Source organism: Centroberyx affinis, unplaced genomic scaffold, assembly GCF_046629955.1.
Source record: "Centroberyx affinis isolate AG114_WGS23_722 - 3 ecotype Tasmania unplaced genomic scaffold, CSIRO-AGI_Caff_v1 ptg001447l_1, whole genome shotgun sequence".
Lineage (NCBI taxonomy): Eukaryota > Metazoa > Chordata > Actinopteri > Beryciformes > Berycidae > Centroberyx > Centroberyx affinis.
In genome coordinates, this window is record NW_027279921.1 from 21,370 (window position 1) to 44,840 (window position 23,471).

At 42.1% G+C, this 23,471-nt stretch overlaps 2 protein-coding genes across 2 annotated transcripts; both read right to left on the reverse strand.

The window, feature by feature from the left end:
- Positions 1 to 122: 122 nt before the first annotated feature.
- On the reverse strand, positions 123 to 9,752 carry ndufa9a (NADH:ubiquinone oxidoreductase subunit A9a). Its single transcript, XM_071526720.1, has 11 exons — positions 9,691 to 9,752; positions 8,556 to 8,729; positions 7,936 to 8,033; positions 7,690 to 7,781; positions 6,472 to 6,613; positions 6,190 to 6,292; positions 5,735 to 5,805; positions 3,132 to 3,208; positions 2,482 to 2,577; positions 629 to 695; positions 123 to 427 (listed from the first exon to the last, which is right to left on the reverse strand). The coding sequence occupies exons 1-11, from the start codon at positions 9,743 to 9,745 to the stop codon at positions 257 to 259; spliced, it is 1,146 nt and encodes a 381-aa protein (XP_071382821.1). The 5' UTR covers positions 9,746 to 9,752; the 3' UTR covers positions 123 to 256.
- Positions 9,753 to 11,680: 1,928 nt separating this feature from the next.
- On the reverse strand, positions 11,681 to 22,912 carry dyrk4 (dual-specificity tyrosine-(Y)-phosphorylation regulated kinase 4). Its single transcript, XM_071526723.1, has 14 exons — positions 22,889 to 22,912; positions 20,061 to 20,144; positions 17,978 to 18,133; positions 17,392 to 17,542; positions 16,948 to 17,111; positions 16,010 to 16,146; positions 15,057 to 15,197; positions 14,040 to 14,178; positions 13,719 to 13,800; positions 13,387 to 13,559; positions 13,142 to 13,202; positions 12,792 to 12,921; positions 12,381 to 12,562; positions 11,681 to 11,955 (listed from the first exon to the last, which is right to left on the reverse strand). Exons 1-14 carry the CDS (start codon positions 22,910 to 22,912, stop codon positions 11,681 to 11,683), a joined length of 1,899 nt encoding a protein of 632 aa, XP_071382824.1.
- Positions 22,913 to 23,471: the final 559 nt, after the last annotated feature.

The following is a 23,471-nucleotide window of genomic DNA, read 5'->3' on the forward strand; positions in this document are numbered from 1 at the left end:
TCTCAAAGGGTGGAGCACATACATACCATATAGCTGACAATCAAATGGGGGTTTCAAAGTACACACCACTTCAACATTTTCAAAAACCATAACTCAATAAAAAAACCATAACTCAATAATCAACAATAAAACTACATGGCACTCTTTAGAGGATAATCCTTTATTTATGTACAGAATATTGTTACAGACAAAACATTAGAGGGGGAATCAGCCTGTCGTTGCCATGTTGATGTCAGGCAGTTTCTCCGGTTCTAGCTCAATAGTTGACAGTCTTGGCTGGCTTTGTCTCGTCCAGCTCAGCTTCCAGGTAACGGAAACGGCGGTGGCGACGCAGAATCTCAATTGCCTTTTGCTCTACAGAGGAGGGAACAATACCGAGATCCTCCAGACCAGGAAGTCCTGGGTACTTCATGTCTGTCGTGTGGAACTGGAAACAAACCGACACAATGCAGAAGGGGGTTAAGGGGTTGGTTATGCAAAAACTGATGGACAACTTGTTTATTTTATGTGCAGGAGACTACTGAATGTGGGTTGTAAATGCTCTGCAATTAGTTGTACAATTCTCAAAACCAAAAGTTTCAAGTTATGTCAAGGATATTCCAGGAGATGTATATTTTCGTTTCCTTACCCGATCTACTTTGTCTGGGGTTGTCCAGGGCTCAAACGGGTTCATTGCAAAAAGCTGCGCAGCAAAGCTGAAATTACAAATGACAATGTTGAACAGTTATCACCTGAGGGTATGGTATAACGTAATACAGCAGTAATACCTGAGAGGCGATGCATACCCATAATCACAGTAAAGAATGTCATCATGAATATTAAGCTGTTTGTAGAACAATGACCAATTCTTGTGTCTGAGTGAAAAGTCTTTTTCAAGGTCATACATACAAATAAATAGGAGAGAAAATAAAATCGAACTACTTCTCGTTACCACAAGAAGCATAGCAACCAATAAAGCAAAGCTAGCCAAACTTATCATCAGAATGGATGGAACCCATCTTTAACAAATAAACGACTTGTATGACATTAATATCTTTGCTTATATCCTTGTATGAAAAATGGTATGAAACCATTTCAAAGAAAAATAAAATACCACAACTTTCAATTTACAACCAGTGAATCAAAAGTAACATTCCTACAGCTACCTCTGAGAAATCACTGTATAAAATCCCTTTTTCTTGTCTGTGATGCATTCCAGAGTGGTTTCATGTCAAATAATCTGTGGAGTTGTGGTGAAAACTCCTTTCAATTTGTTGGAAAATCAAATGTAAGCACAGTAGAGAAATGATCGTGACTGCATACCAAATCCATTAGGGGCTTTGATGATTCAAAACCAAAGTGTATGTGGCAATTTGGGAAACCTCCGACAATGCTGCACAATTCTCCAACTTTCTATTACACCTAAACACATAATTCCGATCACTTCAAGCTCAAGTTCAATTTTATTTCTTGACCCTGCGAACACACCCATAGCATTTGGAATCAGATAAGATAGCACTTTATTAATCCCCTTGGGGAAATTCAGGATCAAGTCTCTGTCTTCATTAGTTCTATAGTTATGGCAAAAAAAAAATTAAAAAAAATCTGTTCATAGGTTTTTCAGATATCTTGCTGATAACTGACAGACAAACTTATGGGGGCGAAAACAAAACCTTGGCAGAGGCAGCTCTAGTGTCATACAGACAGCCTGTTTTTTACCCCTGTCTTCCACAATGAAATGAGATTTTAACAGAGAGTAAAAGAATGCCACATAGATCTCCAGTCATGATGTTACCTTGCGAGGCAGCTGGATTCGCGAGATCACGAGCACGCGAGAATCCATCTTGCCAGACTTCAAGTTATACGTTTGTGGCTGAACCACAGTGGTGCGGACCAATCAGTGTCCTATGAGGGTAGCTACGTGCATGGTTTAGGTGTGGCGACAGCGAAAAGCGACTGTTCGTTCACAACAATGGCGGCTCCATTAAGAGGCTAGCGTAGATGCTGCTATAACATCAGTTACTTCTGAACTGGAGAGTATTTCTTCATTGACAGAAGAGCAGAACGGCACTGAAGGCTTTTCTGGATGGAAAGGATGTTTTCGCTCTTCTCCCGACTGGCTTCAGCAAGAGTTTGTTTATATGGTTCGTTGATCTGATTGGTTAGCCCGTGATAGATGGTGATAGACAGATGGTTCATCCAATCACCTTCAAGTATTTTTTGAAAGTGCCTGCCCTTTTCCAAACAGTTTCCAAAATATGCAGATACACTGACTTGTTGCATAGAGTGAACCTTTAAAACAGATACCACACCCTGTTCCTTTTCTGGTTTTACACTGGTCTTGCAACATGCAATCGGAGGGTAGAAAATGTACTGCTCATATGAGGAATACATAGATAAACACTGAAATGTATGTGTGTTGCATAAAACCAGTGCTAATTAACTCGGAAGGGAATTGCCTTTTGGAGAAGCTTGAAAAGAAAACATTAGGTAGGCACTTACTGATAAAGTGGGCGGGGCAAAGGGTAGGGCAGGAAAGGTCTGTGTGCCATGGCGTAGATATACTCCACCAGGTCATGAAGAAGATAGCGGTTGGGACTGGATAACAAGAGAAAACAGGCCAAAAACATTCTATTAGGGACAGTCCTCACCAATTAGTCTGCACTCAAATGCAATATAAAGCCAGTGCATGAACCAAGTATGCTAGCCCAATATTTAACACACTTTCCGCACAAGGTTTCTATCAAACCAGCCATAAGGGCCTTTCATTAACTTTCGAAGACTCATCAAATTCAAGGACTTGGCATGTTTTACAGCTGGGCATTGACATGATCAGCATGACATGAAACTCCTCATTCGTCATTACCTTATCAAGCCAATAAACAATACAGAATGAAGGCTGACAGGCTTCCAAAGTGACTGGTCCACATGTTGTAGGTGTTTGTTATATGAAATTTGAAGCATATGAACTCCAACTTAGACTTGGAATGTAGCATTCCAAGTCTAAGTTGCATACATTGTTGCAATCTAGATGTGTGCTTGGTATTTTGAATAGGAGCTGCCATGCAATGTTATTGTATTTCAGTCGTCCGAATGTTTAACTATCAATTTTATCATAACTGCTTTCAACTATGTGCTATGCGGCTACCTACCCCACTAGTGCATATGTCTTTCCATTGGCATCAGGATCTTTGATGGCATTGATGATAGCCTTGGCCACATCCACCACCTGAGAGAAAAGAGAGTTTAAGCCTAGTGAGTAGCCAGCCTTGTAGAGTTAGGTTCCTGTACATAGAGTGGGGTTGTCTGACATTATGAGGCTTGGGATGTTGTGTTCAGTAGACAAGGCAAAAAGGCCACTCTATTCTAGTGACATCATCACACCATTTGAGAGTGAAGGCAGTGGAACCCTCAGTTTTTCAGAATCAGAATCAGAAATACTTTATTGATCCCCGAGGGGAAATTGGGTTACATTGCAGCTGCTCACATTGTAGAAGTGAATATATACAAGCGTAGAGAAATTATAAGAAATTATAAGAAAAATAGAAATACGAAAGTAAGAAATATGTAAATATGTTTTCTGAGGCTAGGCTTTCCAAGAATGAGTAACTGCTGACTATCTGATGTCAACATCCGTCGTCTCATACCCTTAAAACCATATGGAACAACAGTCGAACGATAAACAACACACTCATAAAACCATGTTTTGGGTTTGTTTCCTGTAGTTCATATGACTCATAATGAATGGCACCACAGTCTGCTTTGAAGAGGATTGACAACCACATTTTCAGGCGTCTCGGTGCAGTTATTTGTTGTGCACCTGAGTGCGAATGGCATTGTTGTACACACTCTATGTGCATGTGCGTGTGTGTGTGTGTGTGTGTGTGTGTGTGCGGCTCGTTTTCTCCACCCTTTCTCAGATTCCTGTGCAGTCTTCTAGCTGTCAGCAGACGGGTACTGCCCCGGCTCTGATGGTCTTCGGTGCTGGCCTTAGTCCCATCCCTGCTGCTGCTCCCACCTGACGTGCTCTGACTCCATGTGTTCTGTGTGCAGCTGTCTTCTCTCCCCTTTCCCCAGACTCCCCAGTGTTCCACCTGCCAGTGGACCGGTGTTGCTCCGCCCTGGCGGTTGTCAGCGCCGGCCTTGGTCCTGCTCCCACCCAACGTGTCTCTTGTGTGTTCTGTTGCTGCTGTTTTCCCCCCTTCTCTCTCCCCTTTTCAGACTCTGGTGCAGTGCAGTGGTCGTCAGCGCCGGCCTCGGTCCCATCCCTGATGCTGCTCCCACCTATCGTGTCTCTGACCCTGTGTGTTCTGTGTGCAGCTGTTTTCTCCCCTTCCTCTGTACGTGTGTGTGTGTCTGGACGTGTTTCTGTGTGTCTGGTTGGGTTGTGTTGTGTGTGTGTACGCGGCTTCCTCTCTCTCTCTCCTCTTCTCTGACTCCAGTGCAGTGTTCTACCTGGCAGTGAGGGGTGCTGCCCTGGCTCTTCGTCGTCAGTGCTGGCCTTGCTCTTCCCTGCTGCTGCTCCCATGTGGACGCTGAATTACGACTGCTGCCCTCGTCTCACTGAATTTTTTAGCGCTGGCCTCACCCCCCTCTCATCGCCGCATGCCGCTTCTCCTTCTTTTTGTTTCTCTCTGTTTGCTTCTGTCATTACTGTTGCCCATGACTCTGTCAATGGGCACCTATTGCATGATAAGCCGTCCCTGGGGGTGGGGGGGTCCCCTATTTGCCTCAGCCCGCCCAAGGTTTCTTCCAAGTTTTCCTACTAGGTTTTTCTTAGGAGTTTTTCCTTGTGTGCATTTAGGGTCTAAGGCTGGGGTGCCGGGTAGGTTAGGCTATGTAGAATGGGTAGATTGTTTGTCTTGCTAAATCTGCTCTTGCCTACCTGTGTTTTTTGCTATGTTTGTCCTACATAACTTTGTTCACCATTGACTGTGTTCAGGATCAAGTCTCTGTCTCCATTAGTTCTATAGTTATGGCAAAAAACACCAAAAAAAAAAAACGATAGCCATCTAAAAGCTGGAAGGCCTATTAGTCAAACCAGTTTCATGGAAATCTGTTGGGGGGGCGTGGAAACAAAACCTTGGCAGACCTAGCTAGACACATTCTCTTTAAGTCCTCTGAGACATGCTTGTGACAAAGGGCTATATAAATAAACTTGACTTGACATTGTTCTCACCTGCCTAACAAAATAAAGGAGGAAACGCTCCAGAGTTAGATGAACTGGTCCAAACATGCATGGCATGAACACACCCTAAAACCCCATGACCATAAATATGTGTCACTAGAAACTGAAATGTATTTTTTTATATTTGAATTTGAATTGCTCAACTTGAATAATTGCATTAAAAAACTGAATTTGAATCACATAATTTGAATTTGTATTGTTTAACTTGAATAATTGCATAAAGTATAAATAATTCAATTTCAGTTTCTAGTGACACATATTTCTGCCCATAAACCCCAAGTTAGCTTGGCAATTGATGTTTTTTTTCCCCTTGAACATGGCAAGATGCTGCCTCTCGTATAATTGATATTTCAAATGTTTTACCAGACAGCTTGCATTCTGCTTGACCTTTCCAGGATTTTCATGACCATATGAACCCTGTTGGTTGTACTGGGAAAGGCAGCTGTATGCTTAAATGTAAACAACTTCAAAAGTCACAATCCCATTTAAAATTGAGGAATTATTCCTGGAAATTAAAATGTATGATAAAGAGAGGTATTAGAGTGGGCCCCCTTTCAATAAACTTACATGAACAGGCTGCTTCACCGTCTTCTTCCCCATGGCGATGAGTGGTATAGCATTGCTGAACCAGCGCATGTCTGAAACGAGGAAAAACTTCAAGTCAAAACAGTTGTCTCCACTACCATTTTCCACACAGAGTACAAGTGGGACAATATGCAACAGCAGCTCCCTCTACAGTCCTACTCCAAAGTTGTCAACTAGGTGTGAATATGTGGAACTCAGTTACACAACATTGACCTCCCACAAACAATGTCTGCACTTGATATTCTGCAGTTGTGAGAGAACTATAGTCTTGAAAATTTTAAAAAACTATTTACTTTTTACTACACACACTGGATTAAAGCTTATATGAGTTATGTGCACGAGTCTCACGTTCCCCATCACACAGAGACAGACATAGTCAGGCACAGTCTGTCACACACACACACACACACACACACACACACACACAGCTTCCTTACTCGCGTAGTAGTTGAAGAATCTGTCCTCCCTCCCGAAAATCTCAGAAGGCTTCATGATGATTGCATCAGGGAACTCATCTCTCACCGCTGTCTCTCCTACAGCCTGTGGAGAAGGTGCATCACACACACTGATCAACAGCACTGCCATAGATTAACCCCCTTTGCCCTTTAATGCAGCCAACAATGGGCTTTTGCATGTATACAATACAATAAAAACATCTAAGCACTATTTCTACTGAAAAGTGTGAGAGATGCGCAGCAGGTAGAGGCCCAGCTCAGTACCTTGTTCCTCAGGTATTTGGAGGGGCTACGTATGTCAGCGTTAAGGTGAGACATGTGGATGAACTTTGTGATGCCAGCCTCTCTGGTTGCCTTGGCGATCTGCTGAGGGAGGGTCACGAAAACATCCTCGAAGCGATAGTTCCTTTGCACAAAAAGAAGAAAAATACAAGAAAATATTTTGCAACAATTTGTAAGCCTATCCAACAATTCCCTCCTATCTCACTACTAAACTTTGTAAAATACTGTCATCTAGTAATCAGTGAGACAATAAATGTGTAGTTGTAACCATGACTACAGCAGTTAAGTCTATACTTGGACCTGCAAAATGTTTTGTCCATTACAGACAAAATAATGGCTCTGTTCTGTCCTGTGGAGGGAGGCAAGCGAAAAAAGAATTTCCCTACGGGGATTAATCAAGTATCACAATGTTTTATTATTATTACTTTGTCTGTTAAGTGTTAGGCTTGTTTATTCAGAAGTTTCTTCAAACTTCACTGCACATGGTTTTAGTGCTATGCCAACATCTGTGAAAAGTCTGGTCATGGCCACTGTGAAGCAGGGAGAAAGTGGGGGAAAAGTGTTTGTATTTTGTCAATCAATATTCCGCATTTACAGCTTGGCTGTATGCTAGGCAGTGTTTGTTTGCTGTTGCACCCCATGTGGGTCTGTAGCAAAAGAGGGAGAAAAGGAAAAACCCAAACAATCAGAGGATACCATCCACCAACTTGGGAATGGAAGCAAAAACAAGAGGCACTTGAGCTGTCCAATATCCTGCCATAGTCACCATGATACATTAAACATAAACAGTTATGCTAATGAAGACATTAATTAAGCCAATTAATGCATTCATTAGCAATTATTTCCATGTCAACATACATGTCTTTACATAATAAATGGGTGGTATTAATATAAACTCTATTTTACAGCATTAAGGAGATATAGTAGTTTCAAGAAAATCAGATCTATGCAGCAAGGTGGTCCAAAATCTACTCAGATCATCTATTCTATAGGAGGAACCTGTGGCGCAAGTATGACGTTTCTATCATATATTGTTCTTGAGTCATTGTGTTCACAAGAATGTGTCTACACACAGACAGACGCTACCATGACGACATAGTGACCCCCATACCATGTACCATGGTGGCAGGACATAATACTATCTCATGTGAAACATCTTCAGACGAAGCCAGAAGTCATTTTTCCAGCCTACAAGTATACCTCGTCTCCCACTCTCTGCCCACCAGGTTGATGACCACATTAGAGTGCTCCAAAGCCCGTTTGATGGAGTCTTTGTTCCTGCCATCCCATTCCTGCAACACAACAAGGGGGGAGGAGAGCAGGATTTCATTTCAATTATGGTCACAGCTTTACAAACGCATACAGATTCCAAAGGTTGTGCAAAGTGATGCAACATTCCTGCAAGATGTTTGTGTGTGTGTGTGTATGTGTTTGTATGCATCTTACCACAAAAAGGATTTGTCCAAGATCTCCCATGGGCCTGAGGTACATGAGGTCATACTGATCACACCGGTGAGGAATGATAACCTGAGAGCCAGCGCGACCTGCAAAACATCAGTTAGGTGAACAAACACATACAGCACCTCTCTGTGTAGGAAACAAAATATATAGCCTACCTTACATATAACCAACATGCTGAATCAATTAGACAGAAATATGGAAAAGCCTCAACACTGGCAGTCACAACAAATAATTAAGCAGCTTGTGTTGGAGCTTGAAAAAAAAAACAGTCACTACTGCGATAGTGTCTGCTAATCAAACAACCAAGAATATTAATGTTTTTCATGAGAGAAATACACAATTCACCTCTGATCTTCGGAAATTAGAAGAAATGGAGTTGGGGGTAAACAGGATAACATGTTTACATGCATCTGCATCCCAGATAATATTAGAATATAACAGGTTTTTCATAGCTGGGATAAGATCTTATCCAGGTTATTGCAAACAGGATATGATGTTTACATGCACCAGCTCATATATGGAATACTTAAGTTTCCCGAATATTGAGGACTATTGGTGTGCATGTAAATGTAGCATCATTACGTAGGCTACTTTTCCTAACTCACCCAGCCTGTTGACCACATATCGGCCCAGGAATCCAGTGGCCCCGAAAACCGTGGCAGCTATTCCACTGGAAGAGGAGCGCCCCCCTTTTCCTTTGGGGATGACAGCATGGTGCAGCTTCCTCTGCTGGACTGCTGCTGAAGCAGCTGACAGCACTGCAGGAGAGCCGGCGCCCTCTGAGGAGAGAGGAGCAAAGTCATATCTAGTTATGATGTAGATCATAAATGTTTATTAAATTGTCCATGACCCTCTATGTATGTTTTTCTTTTCTAGCTTTGCTTACATTGCTTTTTACTGTTACACTGTTTTATATGTAAACCTTTGTAAAGTGTTTTGTAACTGAGTTTTGAAATAAAGACTCTTTCGTCTTATTTTTATCAATATAAGTTGCAGCTAAAATGCTGTCGAAATTGGAGACATTGGCAAACACTAGCGACTCAGAAGAACACTCTGCACTGCCTGAAGAGGATGAAATCTGAGAGGCAACAAAAGCATAGATTCTGTGAGTGGAAGAATACTTTATTTGATTTGATCTAAAGGATGCTTTCTTTTGAAACGCAGTGCAAGCTATAAGGAACTATTTGGTACAGCACTGTATGGGTGAGTGGTGTTATGCCATTTCAGTGTTGACTTTGTTATTAGTAACAACGCTCACCAGTAAAGACAGCAGCTCAATCTTAAACGGACATCTAAAACTTTTACATGTTCAACACTTGCACCTATGGGAACCTGGCTATCAAAACAGCAAGTGTTTAAGTCAGTGCTACTAACGTTACTCCAAATGATAACACTAGCAACGCGAATAGCTAACGTGATGCGAACACCTTTATTTAGATATTAACTGGTCAGAATAACATTATACAGGTAGCCAGATAGTCGGATACCTGGTCCAAGTGCATTTATTCGTACTGGCAACATTTTTGCTAGCTTCTAGCTAGCTACAGCCCTTGGCTAGCAGCAGGTACAGTACATTAGCAATGTTAGCCGAGCCTGTTAGCAAGGTCACTTGAGACAACAAACTGGCCTAAAGCCGATCCTGTTTTTGGGATGGCATGCGTATATAGACCGTCATCCACAATCCCATACTCGAACGTATTTATGTAATTTTCTAGTGGTACATATTTTGACATAACTCACTTGAAAGCTTTGGAAGGACACTCGCAGGACGGCCAACCAGCGCTGCGGTCGCCATCTTTCCGAGTAACTACGGCATACAGTATGGGCCAAAATGAGTCTGTTGTTAATCCTAATGTCACGGCTGTATCTATGGGTAATGCTAGTGTACAGAGCACAGAGCCTACACGCATCGTGCAAAACCAACATCTAATCTACCTTAACGCAAACATCACATTATGTTTAGCAATATGTTGTATGTTTAGAAACTGATATAAAAAATTGTATAAAACTGTTTTGTGCATGGACATGACATTCTCTGGCACATTTCAAGTTATTTTTCAGCCATTCAAACTATAGTTTGCATGCCAGTCACACTTACAACTTCATTGAAAAGTATGTGAACTGGTTCCCTATATGGAGGAGGGGGTGTAGGCACACAGATACCATAAATAAGCAACGAAGCAAGACATGATAAAACTTGAACATTTTGAACTTGCCAGCATAAACACACAAGGTCCAGTGCTGCTCATCATTGTTACTGAAACCTGAGTATAAAAATCATGGAGTGAAGACACAGGCTCGTTGAAACAACTTTTTATTTCGTCATAAAAGACATAAAAATTTCTGTCTTGACTTTTCTTATTTCAGCTACAAACTATCCCTTCAGGATCTCAGGTTGTGTGCCCCATTGAATTGTGATGGTGAGAGCACGCATGGTTCTGTCTTCAGGTTCATTTGTACCTCTGTTGGCGACTGAGTTTTGTTTTCTACTTACAGACAGGGAGATAAAACTAGAAAGAGACTGAGTTTTGTTTTCTACTTACAGACAGGGAGATAAAACTAGAAAGAGTGAGAGATAGAGTAAAAAGATGGTTATAATCGGCATGATTTGCAACATTTGATGAAATGAACGCCTTTCTGACTTCACAAATAAATGGGATCCTGGCAGGGAAGTCCTACATATTGCACAACTCTCGTTTGTTTGACAGGGCGAGAATCCATCAGTTTCTAATCCAGGTGCACACACACAATAGTAAAGTGCAAGAATTCTAATACTGCAAGGCACAAACTATCAATAAAAGGATTGTCTCATTGTGTCTAATAGTAAAAAATATTATGAATAACACAGACATACAAAATATGTTCCATACAGTAACAACACAACAAGTAAAACCTTGTCTAAACCTCAACAAATATCTGAAATATCGTCGTAAAATATGTTCTGCATTACAGTACATACAAAGGAAATTACAGCAGGAATATATACAATAAACATATGCTAATACAAATACATAATATTTTGTTGTGATTGTTGAAATGTACAGAAATTGTCAAACAAATATGAAACATCATATGACTAAACATATTCCATAATAAATAACTGAAATAATCATTATGTCATTAATTGAATTCTATAATTAAAAGGTACAGAACAATTAGATCTTTGTGTCAGGGCACCTTTTCTGACATAGTAAAAAAAATGTTTTTGGCTCAGCCTTTATTGCACACAATCCTTCAAAACTAATACACATTCTGAAGGTAAAATGAAAGTAAAATGTCTAACAGAAAAGAGAACAAGAAAGGAAAACAAAGATGTGATCATTTTTTGGTAATCATGCAACTAACCAACCAAGCTACTTTGTTTTTAGTATGGGGAAGTGTACACAAAGGGAAAAAAAGTAAAAATGGTGTTTAAAATCTAAGCTATTTATCAAAGACGTCAATGCACAGCAAAGATGGGATTCAACAAATAATATTATGGGACACAAACAGCGAAAGGTTAATGCTGTATTATGGGTCCTGTTCATTCCTTCATGTCGCGTGTCAGTTTGTCACCACTGACCGCGCTGTCATACAAAGTAAAAGTGTCTCAAAAAAGGAACACACTGATCTTACACTAGTAGAGCAATAACTAAAAGATGTCCCTCTTTGCTGATGACACAACACAATACATCAGCTACTTCCCCCGCAATCCTTTAACCTCTAATCTGATTCCCGACCCCTCAGGCTGCTAGATGATAGGAGGCAAACACTGAGATGGCTCCTGGCTCTCTTCCCTCTCTATGCCCACCTCCTGCTGAGGCTTGATGATGATGTGAACGGGCCTCTCTCCGCCTCCCTCGTGCTGCTTGGTGTCCGTAGAGACCTTGGCCCCGCTCTCGCACACCTCCTCCTCCGCTGAGGCCCCGATGGGCCGCAAACGCTCGGCGGGGGCCATCTTGGTTCGTGTCGCAGAGCTGTCTCTCTTAAGCTTGTCGTTACCGTTGCTGTCGGTGCTGACCCTCTCTGGTTTACCATGGAAACAAGAGGCAGGTGTTACAGAGAATGTCATCTTAGGGTGAATTAGAAAGTATTAGGTAGCCTAACAATAAACAAAGTAATAAAAAAGTAAGAAAATAATCTGAAGTTAGCAGAAGTGGGCAGCTTGTACCAATTCAATGAAGGCCTGAAATGTATAGATTCAAGCAAATCTTTGCTTTATTATAGTTGTTGTTTGTTTATATAATTTGTTTCTTTGTATTTTAAACTGCTATGTAACTTTGAGAAAAGTGCTATATAAATGTAGTATAATACTAGCTATACAAGACTGCCCATTACTACATGAGAAGGGTTTAAAGACCACTGAAAATGAAGGGCTCAGTATCAAAAAAATAATAGCCTTTATAATGACTGTGACTAGACTGTGCCTGCGCTAATGAACTTTATCTTACCAGGCCTGCTGTTTGTTTGTTTGCGGTAACTGTGCTCAATGGTGTTTTCCGTGCTGCTCAAGCTCTCTGAGGCCTTCTTCAGCGTTGGTCTGGTTTTGGGCCGGACTTTGTTGAAATTGCCTTCCAGGATCCACTCATGCAGTATGCCCTCATCAGGAGTCATACGCTTTGTTGGATCCCAACTGAAAAAGCACAGGAAAATAAAATGAGTCAGTGAGAGTGTGCAGCTTGGTATTCGGTCTGTAAAGACGCCTTTCAGGCAAAAACACCATCAAAAGTTCCTTAATCATACAGTCCATAGCAAGTTGTGAGACTGTTTTGCAGTCCTGCACAATTAAAAATTCATGCAAGACCAACAAGAGAGAAACTTCTTCTGGGAACCAATCAAACAGAAATGTGAAGTGAACATACGTGAGGCAGCGTTTGATGAAGTCTAAGAACAAAGCATCGTTAGTCTTCAGCACAGCAGACAGTTCCTTCGAGTTGGGTCTCCGCTTCTTCCCCTTGCTATTAGTGATGTTCCTGGGGTTTCCTTTTGAGTCTGCAGACAGTTACCAAACACAGAACTGAGTTATCATCTGGACACAGTCTTCCTACGGCTTCTCTAAAGAGCTGTAATCAATTTGACTATTGTGTAAATCCTAAATCCTACATTATAGCCTAATGTATATTCTACATATCAAATACTGTATAATACGAACAATATCCACAGAAAGAAGATATTAAAACAGATCTAAATCCAGCAGAAGTAAAATTCTCACCGAAGAACAGCCTCCTCCTAGATGCCGTCTGCACAAAATCGTTTGGAGGCATCCCGAGAACCTGGAAAATTAAAATAACTTGAAACCTTGCCATACTGTAGTTCACCTACCATACTGAGACAGTGTTTGCATTTGAATATGTAAAAACATGCTTTATGAGCTTTAAAAAATTAAATACAGGTGGACACATCAAACTGGAAAAAGGAAACTGGAAACAGATCAGCAGTAAAATTTCCATGTCGTACCTCCATGATGCATGCTATCTGCTCCACTTCGCTTTCTCCTGGGAAGAGGGGATAGCCTGTGTAGAGCTCAGCCAGGATGCAGCCCAAGCTCCACATGTCAATGGCCATGCTATAGGGGTGACCCAGGATGACCTCCGGGGAGCGGTAGAAACGGCTCTGGATGTAGGTGTACACTAAAGGGAAGGATGGAAGTAGAGGAAAAGAGAGAGGAGAAGACAAAGGGGGCAGGGAAAGAAGGAGGGATATAAGTCATGTGCACTAGACTAGACTTTTCCACTTTTTTGAGTATGTTGACATATTCAATACAATACAATACAATTATAAGCACTTACCCCTCTGTTGTTCATAACAGCTTGATCCAAAGTCAACCACCTTGATGTTCCCTGGCCCTCTCTGAGACAAAAGGATGTTCTCCTGTGCAGAAATACAATGGTGCAATATTATAGTACTCCACTAGATGGAGTAACATCCCCACATATGTCCTGGGGAGTCTTACAGCACTTGTGCAATACAATTCATAAACAAGAGGTCATTTCAAAGTCAGTGGATCCTACTGAGGCTACAGTGCATAAGCATGGTCCTGGTGAGGTTTTGTTGACTTCACTATATTCTAAAAAGAAAGGATCAGGGAAATATTAGATGGAAGACAGTACCGGTTTGAGGTCGCAGTGAATTATCTTCTCTCTGTGCAGCATCTGCAGGCATCTGAGAAGAGCGTGGGCGAACCGACGGATGAGAGCGAGACTGAAGCCCTGGAAGTTGTTTTTTTTGATCAGCTCGTACAAGTTCACCCTGTCAAAAGATACAGAAGATAAGGCTTTTGCAAGAAAGAAAAATTGTATTTCACTGTGACAACTTTATTTTTCCTTATAGTTCTTTAAAGGTTTTCTTTTTGATTTCTATTATATGCACAATTACACTACACTCATACTAGTGAATATATAGCATAGTCCACTCAAACCGGATTCCCTTTTTAACGGGCGACACATTAAGTGTTTTTTCCTGTTCATTCTGAGAAAAGAAGGGCGCTAAATTTGATGTCACTCTACACTGAACATACACTGTAATAAAACATCATCTAACTGCTAAGCACTTATTTAGAAATTATCTATGATTGTGCCTGGAGACAGGAGCTGAGAGTGTGCGCTCCTGCTATTTCCTGCTACTTGCGATAAGCATAAACTTCTTTAGGCCGTGTAACTGGAGCCTTCACACCATGAAGCAAGCAGGGGAAAGAGATAGGGCCCTAATCAAGGCCTTAACTAAGGGATTCGGTGACGGTAATGCTAGACAAGGTGGCCGTCCAAGACGTCCTCTAAAGGTCATTCAGCCTGAGTGACACACAAAACTATCTTCCCTCAAATAGATATCAACGCATTAAGGCAATCCACACTAAAACACAGATGGCTTAAGGTACACGGGCAATCACTTAATTCCTGATTGACTGGAGTTGTGTAGCAGTAGGTGAATTGACTAACAACAAGTGAGTGGAGCATTTGATAAGAGTACAGCGATCAAATCCTGTTGTTGAACCTGGGGAGAGGTGGCTAACCTTGAATACCTTTGATTAACAAATCAATTATTCAATAACGTCTTTATAGTGTCCTGCAGGACTATTTTCATTCTTCGTGTGAGTTTTTGTGAGAGTGTCTGTGAGTGCATGGACTCACCCAAGAAGCTCGAAGGAGATGCAAAGGTGGTTTCGGAAGTAAAAGTACTCCTTCATGTGAATGACGTTGTGGAGGTTGTCTTTGTCTTTCCTCTTCACCACGTCCAGGATCTTCAGCTCCACGAGAGCTTGGTGATGAAACCTGCAGTCAAAGTAAGAGGCAGAGTTAGACATTGGAAACGAAGAGTAAATATGATCCATATAAGATTCGATCCTCCCTTATTCCTGAGTTGACAGGTAAAGCCAGACCAGGATCTGTCAAGTTTTGTCTCACAAACCCTTGATATGCCACAAACTTTATCATAATTTTAACGCTGTCTTTTCATTACGGCTGTGACACAAAGGTTTAAATCCAACACATTAATCCTGAAAATAGCAATATGGCTGGGTCAACCCAACACAGTCCTTTCCCATGAGACATAAGATCTTCAACAAGGGAGACAGTGGAAAGTCCTAGTGCGCCTGAGGCAGTCCTGTGGCAGTTTGCACCCATTTTGTTTTCTGCATTATTGAAGTGGCGGGAAGGCCCGATGGCTCCTGCATCCACCTAACAGGAATCGGGCAGTCAGAGCCACTCTGTTTCCCCAGTGAGGGAGGACAGGTAAGGTAACACCATGAGGTGCCGACTTCCATCATTCTAAATCAGGATCTGAGTGATCTGGCGGACTCCAAATAATGTAAAATGATCGTAGGCCAGGCATGTGGGGAAAACCTAACAACAGGGTAATGGATGGTCACATATCTGACAAATATCTGACCCTAATGATCTCAAATGTGGGTCATATGTAGATTCTTTGAACATGACAGAGAACTCACTCCACACATTTTCTAATCAAGTATTATTTCAGCATTGCAGGATTTACTTGATTTACAGAAGTAGGTTAATGTTTTTTTCAGGACAGACTTGATCAAAGACGACATAAGGCACACTGAATTGTTTTGGTTTACCCTTACCTCTTCTTATTGCGTATCATCTTAATGGCTACCATTTCATTGGTCTTGTGGTCCAGGCATTTTAGGACTTGACCAAAGGAGCCTTTGCCAATGACTTCGAGCACCTCGAACCTGTAGCCAATGTGGTCATGCAGCACCTGGAGACAAGAAGCAGAGCATATGGATGTTTAAGCAAAATGTTTAAGACTTAATATTTTATAGGATACATCCATCACCGACATCATAATTAATTCATATGAACAAATCAAAACAATACAATCAACATATTTTTCAGTGTTGATTACTGTGTATATAACTTCAAAGTTACTGAACCTAATCCACCACAAATAATAACCATTGTTAATAGTTATGGATTAGGTCTGATAACTTGTCATTACATTACATCACATTACATGTTATTTATTCAACGACAGCACTGTTCTCAGGCTGTATGCTTCATTGCACCACTCTGCTGTGCACATGCCAGCTACTGGCAGTACTATGACTTTGTTATGACTATCAGTCCAAGCCTGTGACAGAGAGAAGAGCCTTGATAGAGATATAAGGGTCTAAACAATGGCCATTCACTCAGCCTGAGACAGCTCATTCATAGAGTATTGACTAAGATGCAACTGCCTTTCAGTAGACAGCATGGGCTTATTTTCACAAGACAGCTAAGCCGGTGTCACGGTGATTGGTGACCTCAGTGCAGTTTATTGTATAGTCAACAATGAAGTCAGTCCAACAGACTGGCAGGCTGGTGTGCTCAATTGCTGGATTAAGGTCGTATGAAGGCATACGGTCGTGTATAGTTCAGCTTAAATGCCTCTATGCGCGTGTGTGTCAAATTTCCTAGTCAACTAGTAACTTTCAAGTCTCTTCATCTGCATCTTTCCACTTTATGTTCTTTTGCATTATTCTGAACATAACTAAATAAATAAATAATTAAATGCCATTACCCTGATGTAGCTTCCGTGCTCGTCGTCAAACCCAGAGTTCTGCGGCGTGCCGTGGGAAGCCTCGATCTTCTGCGCGCCCAGGCCCATGAACCAGATCTCAGCGTAGTCCATGATCTCCTCCTGCTCAAACTCCGTCAGCCGCTCCTGGAAGTTCTTCAGCGCCTCTGCATCGGGGTGGGAGATGGGGAGGAGAGGATTTTTTGAGTCACCTTCGTATCGATCGCACCTCTGCCTTGAGCACATGATGGTGAACGTTCGACTGTAACACCGACATGCTAGTTTCATTCCGTCGATACAAGAAAATGATTATTACTCAGTTACATGTGAATCATGCTTGTGTCACAGCACCCCCGAAAGATTCAAAATCTGTTCATTGTAGGAACACATGTGAAATCATCTCTCCATGCCTCTCTAATGCTATTCTATTGTATTCTAATACAATACCTATGGGGGACATGGGCAGCCGTTGTCCCTCATAAGCCTTCTCTTTCTCCAGCTTGTTGCCGAGACTCTTGGTATTGCGGGAGTCTGACACTTTGTCCATCGCTGCACCAAACCGCATGGTGAACTGCTGGGTGGGCTTCGGCCTCTCATCCTGTCCAGGAGACACACACGGGAATTCACAATTCAGATTTCAGCTGCTGTGTCATCATTGTCACTGTTGTTAGTATGTTATGCTTAGTTGTACAGTTTGGATTTACTGAAATGTCTGGACATCAGAATCCTTGGTACAGGATTTAACCAGGTAGACTATGGATGCCATGCTACTGCATTTATGTAACTATGACCTCCATGATGTTATCATGGTGAAACACCCAAATTCTGTTTATCTACATCTGACTGACATATGCCTCAAGCTACTATGCAGTTTCTTGGTTGTAATTTATTAGCTGGTTTTGAGACATACTGAAGCTGCTGTTTTTTTCTCCTACCATATTCTCATTATTTGATGCACTCTGGCTGTCATCCAACCACTGTAGGGCAGTAATACCCTCCCAGTGTTGCATGTGTAACTGTATGAGAGCCTCACCGGGTGTGTCTGGTAGTTGTTTTGGACCCCCTTATTGGCAATTTGGGGCAGGATGTTGTCCGATTGCTGGTGTTGGTGTTTGGCATTGCTGACCACCACCTGGACCTGGACTGGTGGCTCCAGCTGAGGCAACGTCCCGACACCAGGACCAAACTTCTGTAAACCAGAGATTGTTTTTTTATTTATTGCCCCAAAATAACAGATTACACATTAGAAACTTTATTACATTAAAATAACATGAAAAAAGAAGACAAACAAAAATACAAAGAGAGGCAAAGAGAGGTATCAGAAGATAATGGTGGAAATGAGACCATATCCTGGAGGCTGTATGAAACTCTAGAAGCTTGATATTGAAGGCAGTGTGAATAAAGAATCAGATGAAGGCAGATTCAGTCTGATAATGGACAAAACCAAAGTAAGAAAGAATACTCAGACAAAGTAACAAAAGCCAGAGGCTTTTGAGCTCCTTTTCTTTAAGTAAGACTGAAAGGGCATAAAGCATTCTGCATTTGAATACAATAGAAGAGTAAACGCTGAATAGCACATAGTATTGCAGACAACAAAAGGAGGGGGAGAGAGTGGGTTGGCTAGCGTTAAGTCTTAATTCATTACATTGTTTTTGCACTGCAGCTACAAGCTTGTGGCAGCCCCTTTCATTTTATTATAAGCATTCGTGGGCTGCACCTCATTAGTTTTGCTATGTGTTCTTCCCCGCTCTCTGCTAGTTAGCTGCATGCCTTCACATCCATTTAGATAGCGGAGGCTCGGGTGACCAGGACCCCCAGGAGGTAGCGGCTGGAATTACTGAGCAGGGTGAGAGTGAAATGGGGACAAAAGCCCATGTGGCTGGGACCTGACAGAGTCTGTCACCGCTGGCTCGGTGGGGGAGATGAATAGCAGCAGCCTGCTTTTCTCTGGCTGCCATCCTGCTTGCTCTGGGAGCACGATTACATGTGTCACAGTCTTGCAAGGCACAGCTTTGGTAATGACGGGCAAAATTAGACCTCTGTCCTGTGCCAGGTTCTCTGGTAATAATGAGATATCCTAATGGGGGTGTATCTGTGTCAGGAGGGACAGTTTAGAATAGCTTTAGCATATATTTTTCAGTTGTTGGACAGCAATTCCAATTAAATTTCAATTAAAGGGATTCGAGAAAAACCACCAACACCATGCAGGGGATGATGTAGTCTTCAGCAATGTACTATACCAGCCATATAATGAATTCTCTCACATGTGTACTGAATTCTACATAAAAGCATTCCAGGAAAAAAAGGCTTTCCAGTCTATAGATAGCTCTGATATTTCATCTCACGTGTAAGAGCTGCTGCAGGATCTGCCAACTTGGTTATGACGCATAGAGATAGGGCTAAATATAGTCTCCAGCACCTGCCACAACAGGCAAAGGAAGTAAACACAGTAACGTGCCTGTACACAACTGGGGGGCATGCTGCTTAAGCAAGGCTCCCATGTAATATTCATCTCATGTTTTCATAATCTGTGGTGCGCTGTATTGCGCTACATAACCAACATGTACAGTAAGGTATGTACAGTCACATCTGTGTTGGTCTCTGAACTCTGGTGGAAACTGATATTTGGCAGTACTTTCGACCTGCACCTGTCACCCTTGGCATTATTTAATGAGGCAGTTCTTTTCAGTATTATCTCTCCTAAGGAGGGCCGCTGTTGCCCTTAAGGAGCGTTAGTTAGACAACAGTTGAATCATCAAAACAACACGATAATCCATGGGGACGGTTTCATAACATTATTGCGAGTGCTAAGACTGAGAGCCTTGGATTTCTAGGGCACAAATGGTGTTGTTGAATACATATATGTGGATATGTGAAGAAAACACGAGGAGTGCTTGAGGTATCTTATCATGTGACTCTCATGTGACTCTCATGTATCATGTGACGTTTTTCTTCTTTTTTCGTATTTCAGTTAATTCAAATACTTGGCACTATATCCAATATAAAAGTCCAGTCACCTGGAAAGGGCAAAACCTCCTCCCACCATTATTCACCTATATGTTTTGGGTGTGGGTCATCTGTTACAGTACAGTATCTTACAAAGGGGAAGGGCTGACCTGTGAGTAGGGCCGGTTGTTTACAAGACGGTTGCCTTCGGTTTGGAGTCTGTGAGGGTGAGGGAAGGCCTCCGGTCGCGACGTCTGCGGGAGGAATCATAGAAATTCATGAAAAATCAAACAAAATGGAAAAAAAGAGGGCTATTGACCCATATTCACCGAAACATATTGTGTATTTCCGTGTCAGCATGCTGAATAGATGCAAAGCGTAAGCATATTTTTCTAATGTCATGAGTTTTATTCAGCATGATGCATAACAACACTATTTTTATGGGTCTTTTTACGACTGAAAATAGACGAACATTGAAGCACTGGCATTAAATAATAATGGCAATGCCTTATTTCTGTGCTGGCAGGATTCTCCTGCAGCCCACCACAGCAGTGGGTCTTCTCAGAAATACACTGCCTGTGGGCAGCAGAGCAGGGCTGCAGCCAGACTCGCAAAAATAATGCAGTAAGATCCTAAAATAGATTACTTGTGCAAAAATCCCAGCTACAACGCTTATCTCAGTATTCAATATTCTGTGTGTACCTGCTGGTGTGTGCAGGTGTGAGTGCACATGTGCATGTCCATGTGTCTGTTGGTGGGTGTACACGTGCCTTCAAGCCTGCGCACATTGCAGAGCCGCTTGCCTGAATGCGTTAGAGGGGGGCAATAAATGTTGTGAAAAGCAATAGAGTCACGGGCGGACATCTAAGTTCATTCCAGGCGCCTCTCTCAAACATCAAGCCAGCTGACACGTGCCTTATTAATCAGTGGGTGAGCGTGGCAACTGTGGGGAGGGACACCATATGGGTGGAATAAAGCTTAGCCCCTTATGGGGACACGGGCTAAACTCCCTCAGCCTGCCTGTAGGGAGGGAGGTGGGGGCCACAGGTGCTGGCTAAGAATGAGCTTCCCCATCACAATCTTAAGCTTTATCACTGGTGGGCAAGCTGCAAGAGCAACATCAGGTCAGTCAGTGTCATGGCAACATCGTCCAGATGGGTAGCAGAGCTGACAAGGAATGGGATTGACCCGGCTCTGCCAGCTCAATAAGGCAGGATGAGAAACTGAGCTGCCATGACTTCTGAACCCACCAAGGACCTCACTAACCCCAGCTGGTTGTTGGGGGAAAAAAAATCATATTGTCTGCAAACATGCTGCTGGCTTTGCTCTTCAGATCAAAATTAATGTCATTCTTCAGCAATAAGAATGAAACCACAATGTAGCCAACATATATTCGTGTACCAATCTCTGGGGGATTGTGAGAGTGAGTATTGGCTGGCAATGTGGGTCAATGTGGCAGGCTGGCTCCTAAACATCACCTGCACAGGCCTGCTGTAAGCCTGCCTAATGAGCGCTGAGCCAATGGAAACCCAGTAACATCAATAACCGGCAAAGAAAAATGGGCAAACACAGACAAAGATTGCTTGATTGAAAGAAGAATAGGATGGGCTCAGTTTCCTTTTTATATGCCTGCAGGTGCATGGAAAGCTTACAGTAGGTGATTGTTGAGTTGACCTTTTATTCCAGTGTGATGAATGTCTCTCACCCCTAACCGCCGGGTTCGCACGAGGCAGCGAAGGACATATCATGCTTCAAACACAGACAGATATAATTTCATTTGTCTTTATAGGCTTGGAAGCAAAGGAAACAGAAGTCAACGGAAATGTGATCTCTCGCCCTCACTCTCTTTCTCTCCCTCTCTCTTTGTGTGTGTGTGTGTTGGTGGTGGGATCATCCCAACAGGTGTGTGAGACCAGCTTTGGCTCATTAAGGTCTTTCAGGTCAGTTGGTCAGAGTGTCAGCAGAGCAATAAAATCAAGAGTAACTGAGGGTAAAAGTCAACAAACTGTTAAACTGCTCAGAATCATTTGCAGTGAATAATCATTTTGCCGATTCATTTTCACTGACCACCAGAAGCTGTCACCACACTGTTATCATCAAATATGACCATATGGCATCATGCTTGAAGTCTACCAGTCACAGCAAAATCAATAGCCAATTATGTGATATTCAATCAGTTAGGGAAAGCACAGATTCCTGTATTTCTTTCTATTGCTAAAATACCAATAAATACAGCAAAAAGATGAGATTCTCTAAAGATCCAAAACCAGAGAGGTGGTTAAATTTATATCGGTGTCCATGTAAGGTGTGAAAAATACACCAGAACACATATAGACTTACAGAATCTGTCAACACAACAAACACTGAAATAAATAGGCTATAAGGACTGAAATAGAAATGGATCATATTTTTCATCATAACTTGGCATACAGTCAGGGAAAGGCACTGGACTCTTGAGTTGGGCGTTGAAGTGGATAACTTGTGGAGGAGAAAGTGATAATGCATTCCTAGTCTTGTCATGGTTCAAGAAAGATGAACAGAGTACAGTATATGTAAGAATTTTACTTGAGTCTCAAAATTGCACTATTTTGAAAGGATTTCATTACCTGCAGGCTTTTTTTGTTTTCCAAAAAAATGCCTTATCGAATGGAAACCCTGGTTAAAATGTATTGAGCGAAATAATCCCCTACGAAAAAGAACTGTAGTTAAAAGAACTACATTTTAGAAGGATACTATCATAGCAAATATATAAATACTGATAGGAATACAGAGTAATATTACCATGGGAGATAAAAAACAAAAAACAAAACAGAAACTAGTCACTATTGAGCAGGCTACTCACTCTATCATTATAGAATATTATAAGAATATACAATAATTCACTATAAATTCACATTTTAGTACCACAGACACACTACAAAGTCCCATAGGAATATTACAGAGATGCCTTTTCCTTAGGGAACGCATTGTAACCAACCAACCAGCCAACGTGCCTCACCTTGTTATTTATTTCTGGCAACATACTGTGTAATAATGTCAGCCTTTATAAACACAGTTCCTTCCCGGTGTATAGTCCAAGCACAGAGGGGAGATTATAAAATCCAAGTAAAAGTAAGACGCATCATTGTATCCAACTCTTGTCAATCCAGCCTCAAAACCAAGACCCGGACCCAAGACGCACTTCGCACAGTAGGCACAAGTCAGGACCGGCACGAACACAGAAGAAACGCTGCTGAATAAAATCCTGATGCTGGTCAGATCCTGCAGCCCGAACCTGCCATACTCATAGTTTTATGCATAGAGGGTAAAGGCTCTGTCGTCAGCGCGGAGATTAACGAGGGAGGCAAGCTGTTCAGGGTCTATGCGCCTTGACGCGTAGGGCTAAGACTCTGAGGAAGCCACCTGTTCAGGTTTCTGCCGCTGACAGCTGGGACTATCCCGATATAGATTTGTTTTTGTCCGTTTCGTGTCGTCCACCTACATACAGCAAGCTGTATGATTGATGCGCTCTCCAACACCGACGCTGTGTGAGAGGGCTGGTGCACCGATGCGCACACGTCGTGGCCACACTGCATGAGCGC

Coding starts and splice junctions, on each gene's coding strand:
- ndufa9a (XM_071526720.1), bottom strand. CDS start 9,745: ATGGCGACCGCAGCGCTGGTTGGCCGTCCTGCGAGTGTCCTTCCAAAG. Junction 8,730..9,690: donor TGTCCTTCCAAAGCTTTCAA/GTGAGTTATGTC, acceptor CTCTCTCCTCAG/AGGGCGCCGGCTCTCCTGCA. Junction 5,806..6,189: donor ATTCTTCAACTACTACGCGA/GTAAGGAAGCTG, acceptor TCCTCGTTTCAG/ACATGCGCTGGTTCAGCAAT.
- dyrk4 (XM_071526723.1), bottom strand. CDS start 22,912: ATGTTGCCAGAAATAAATAACAAG. Junction 17,543..17,977: donor ACAACTACCAGACACACCCG/GTGAGGCTCTCA, acceptor TCTCCTGGACAG/GATGAGAGGCCGAAGCCCAC. Junction 14,179..15,056: donor ATCTCCTTCGAGCTTCTTGG/GTGAGTCCATGC, acceptor ATCTTTTGACAG/GGTGAACTTGTACGAGCTGA.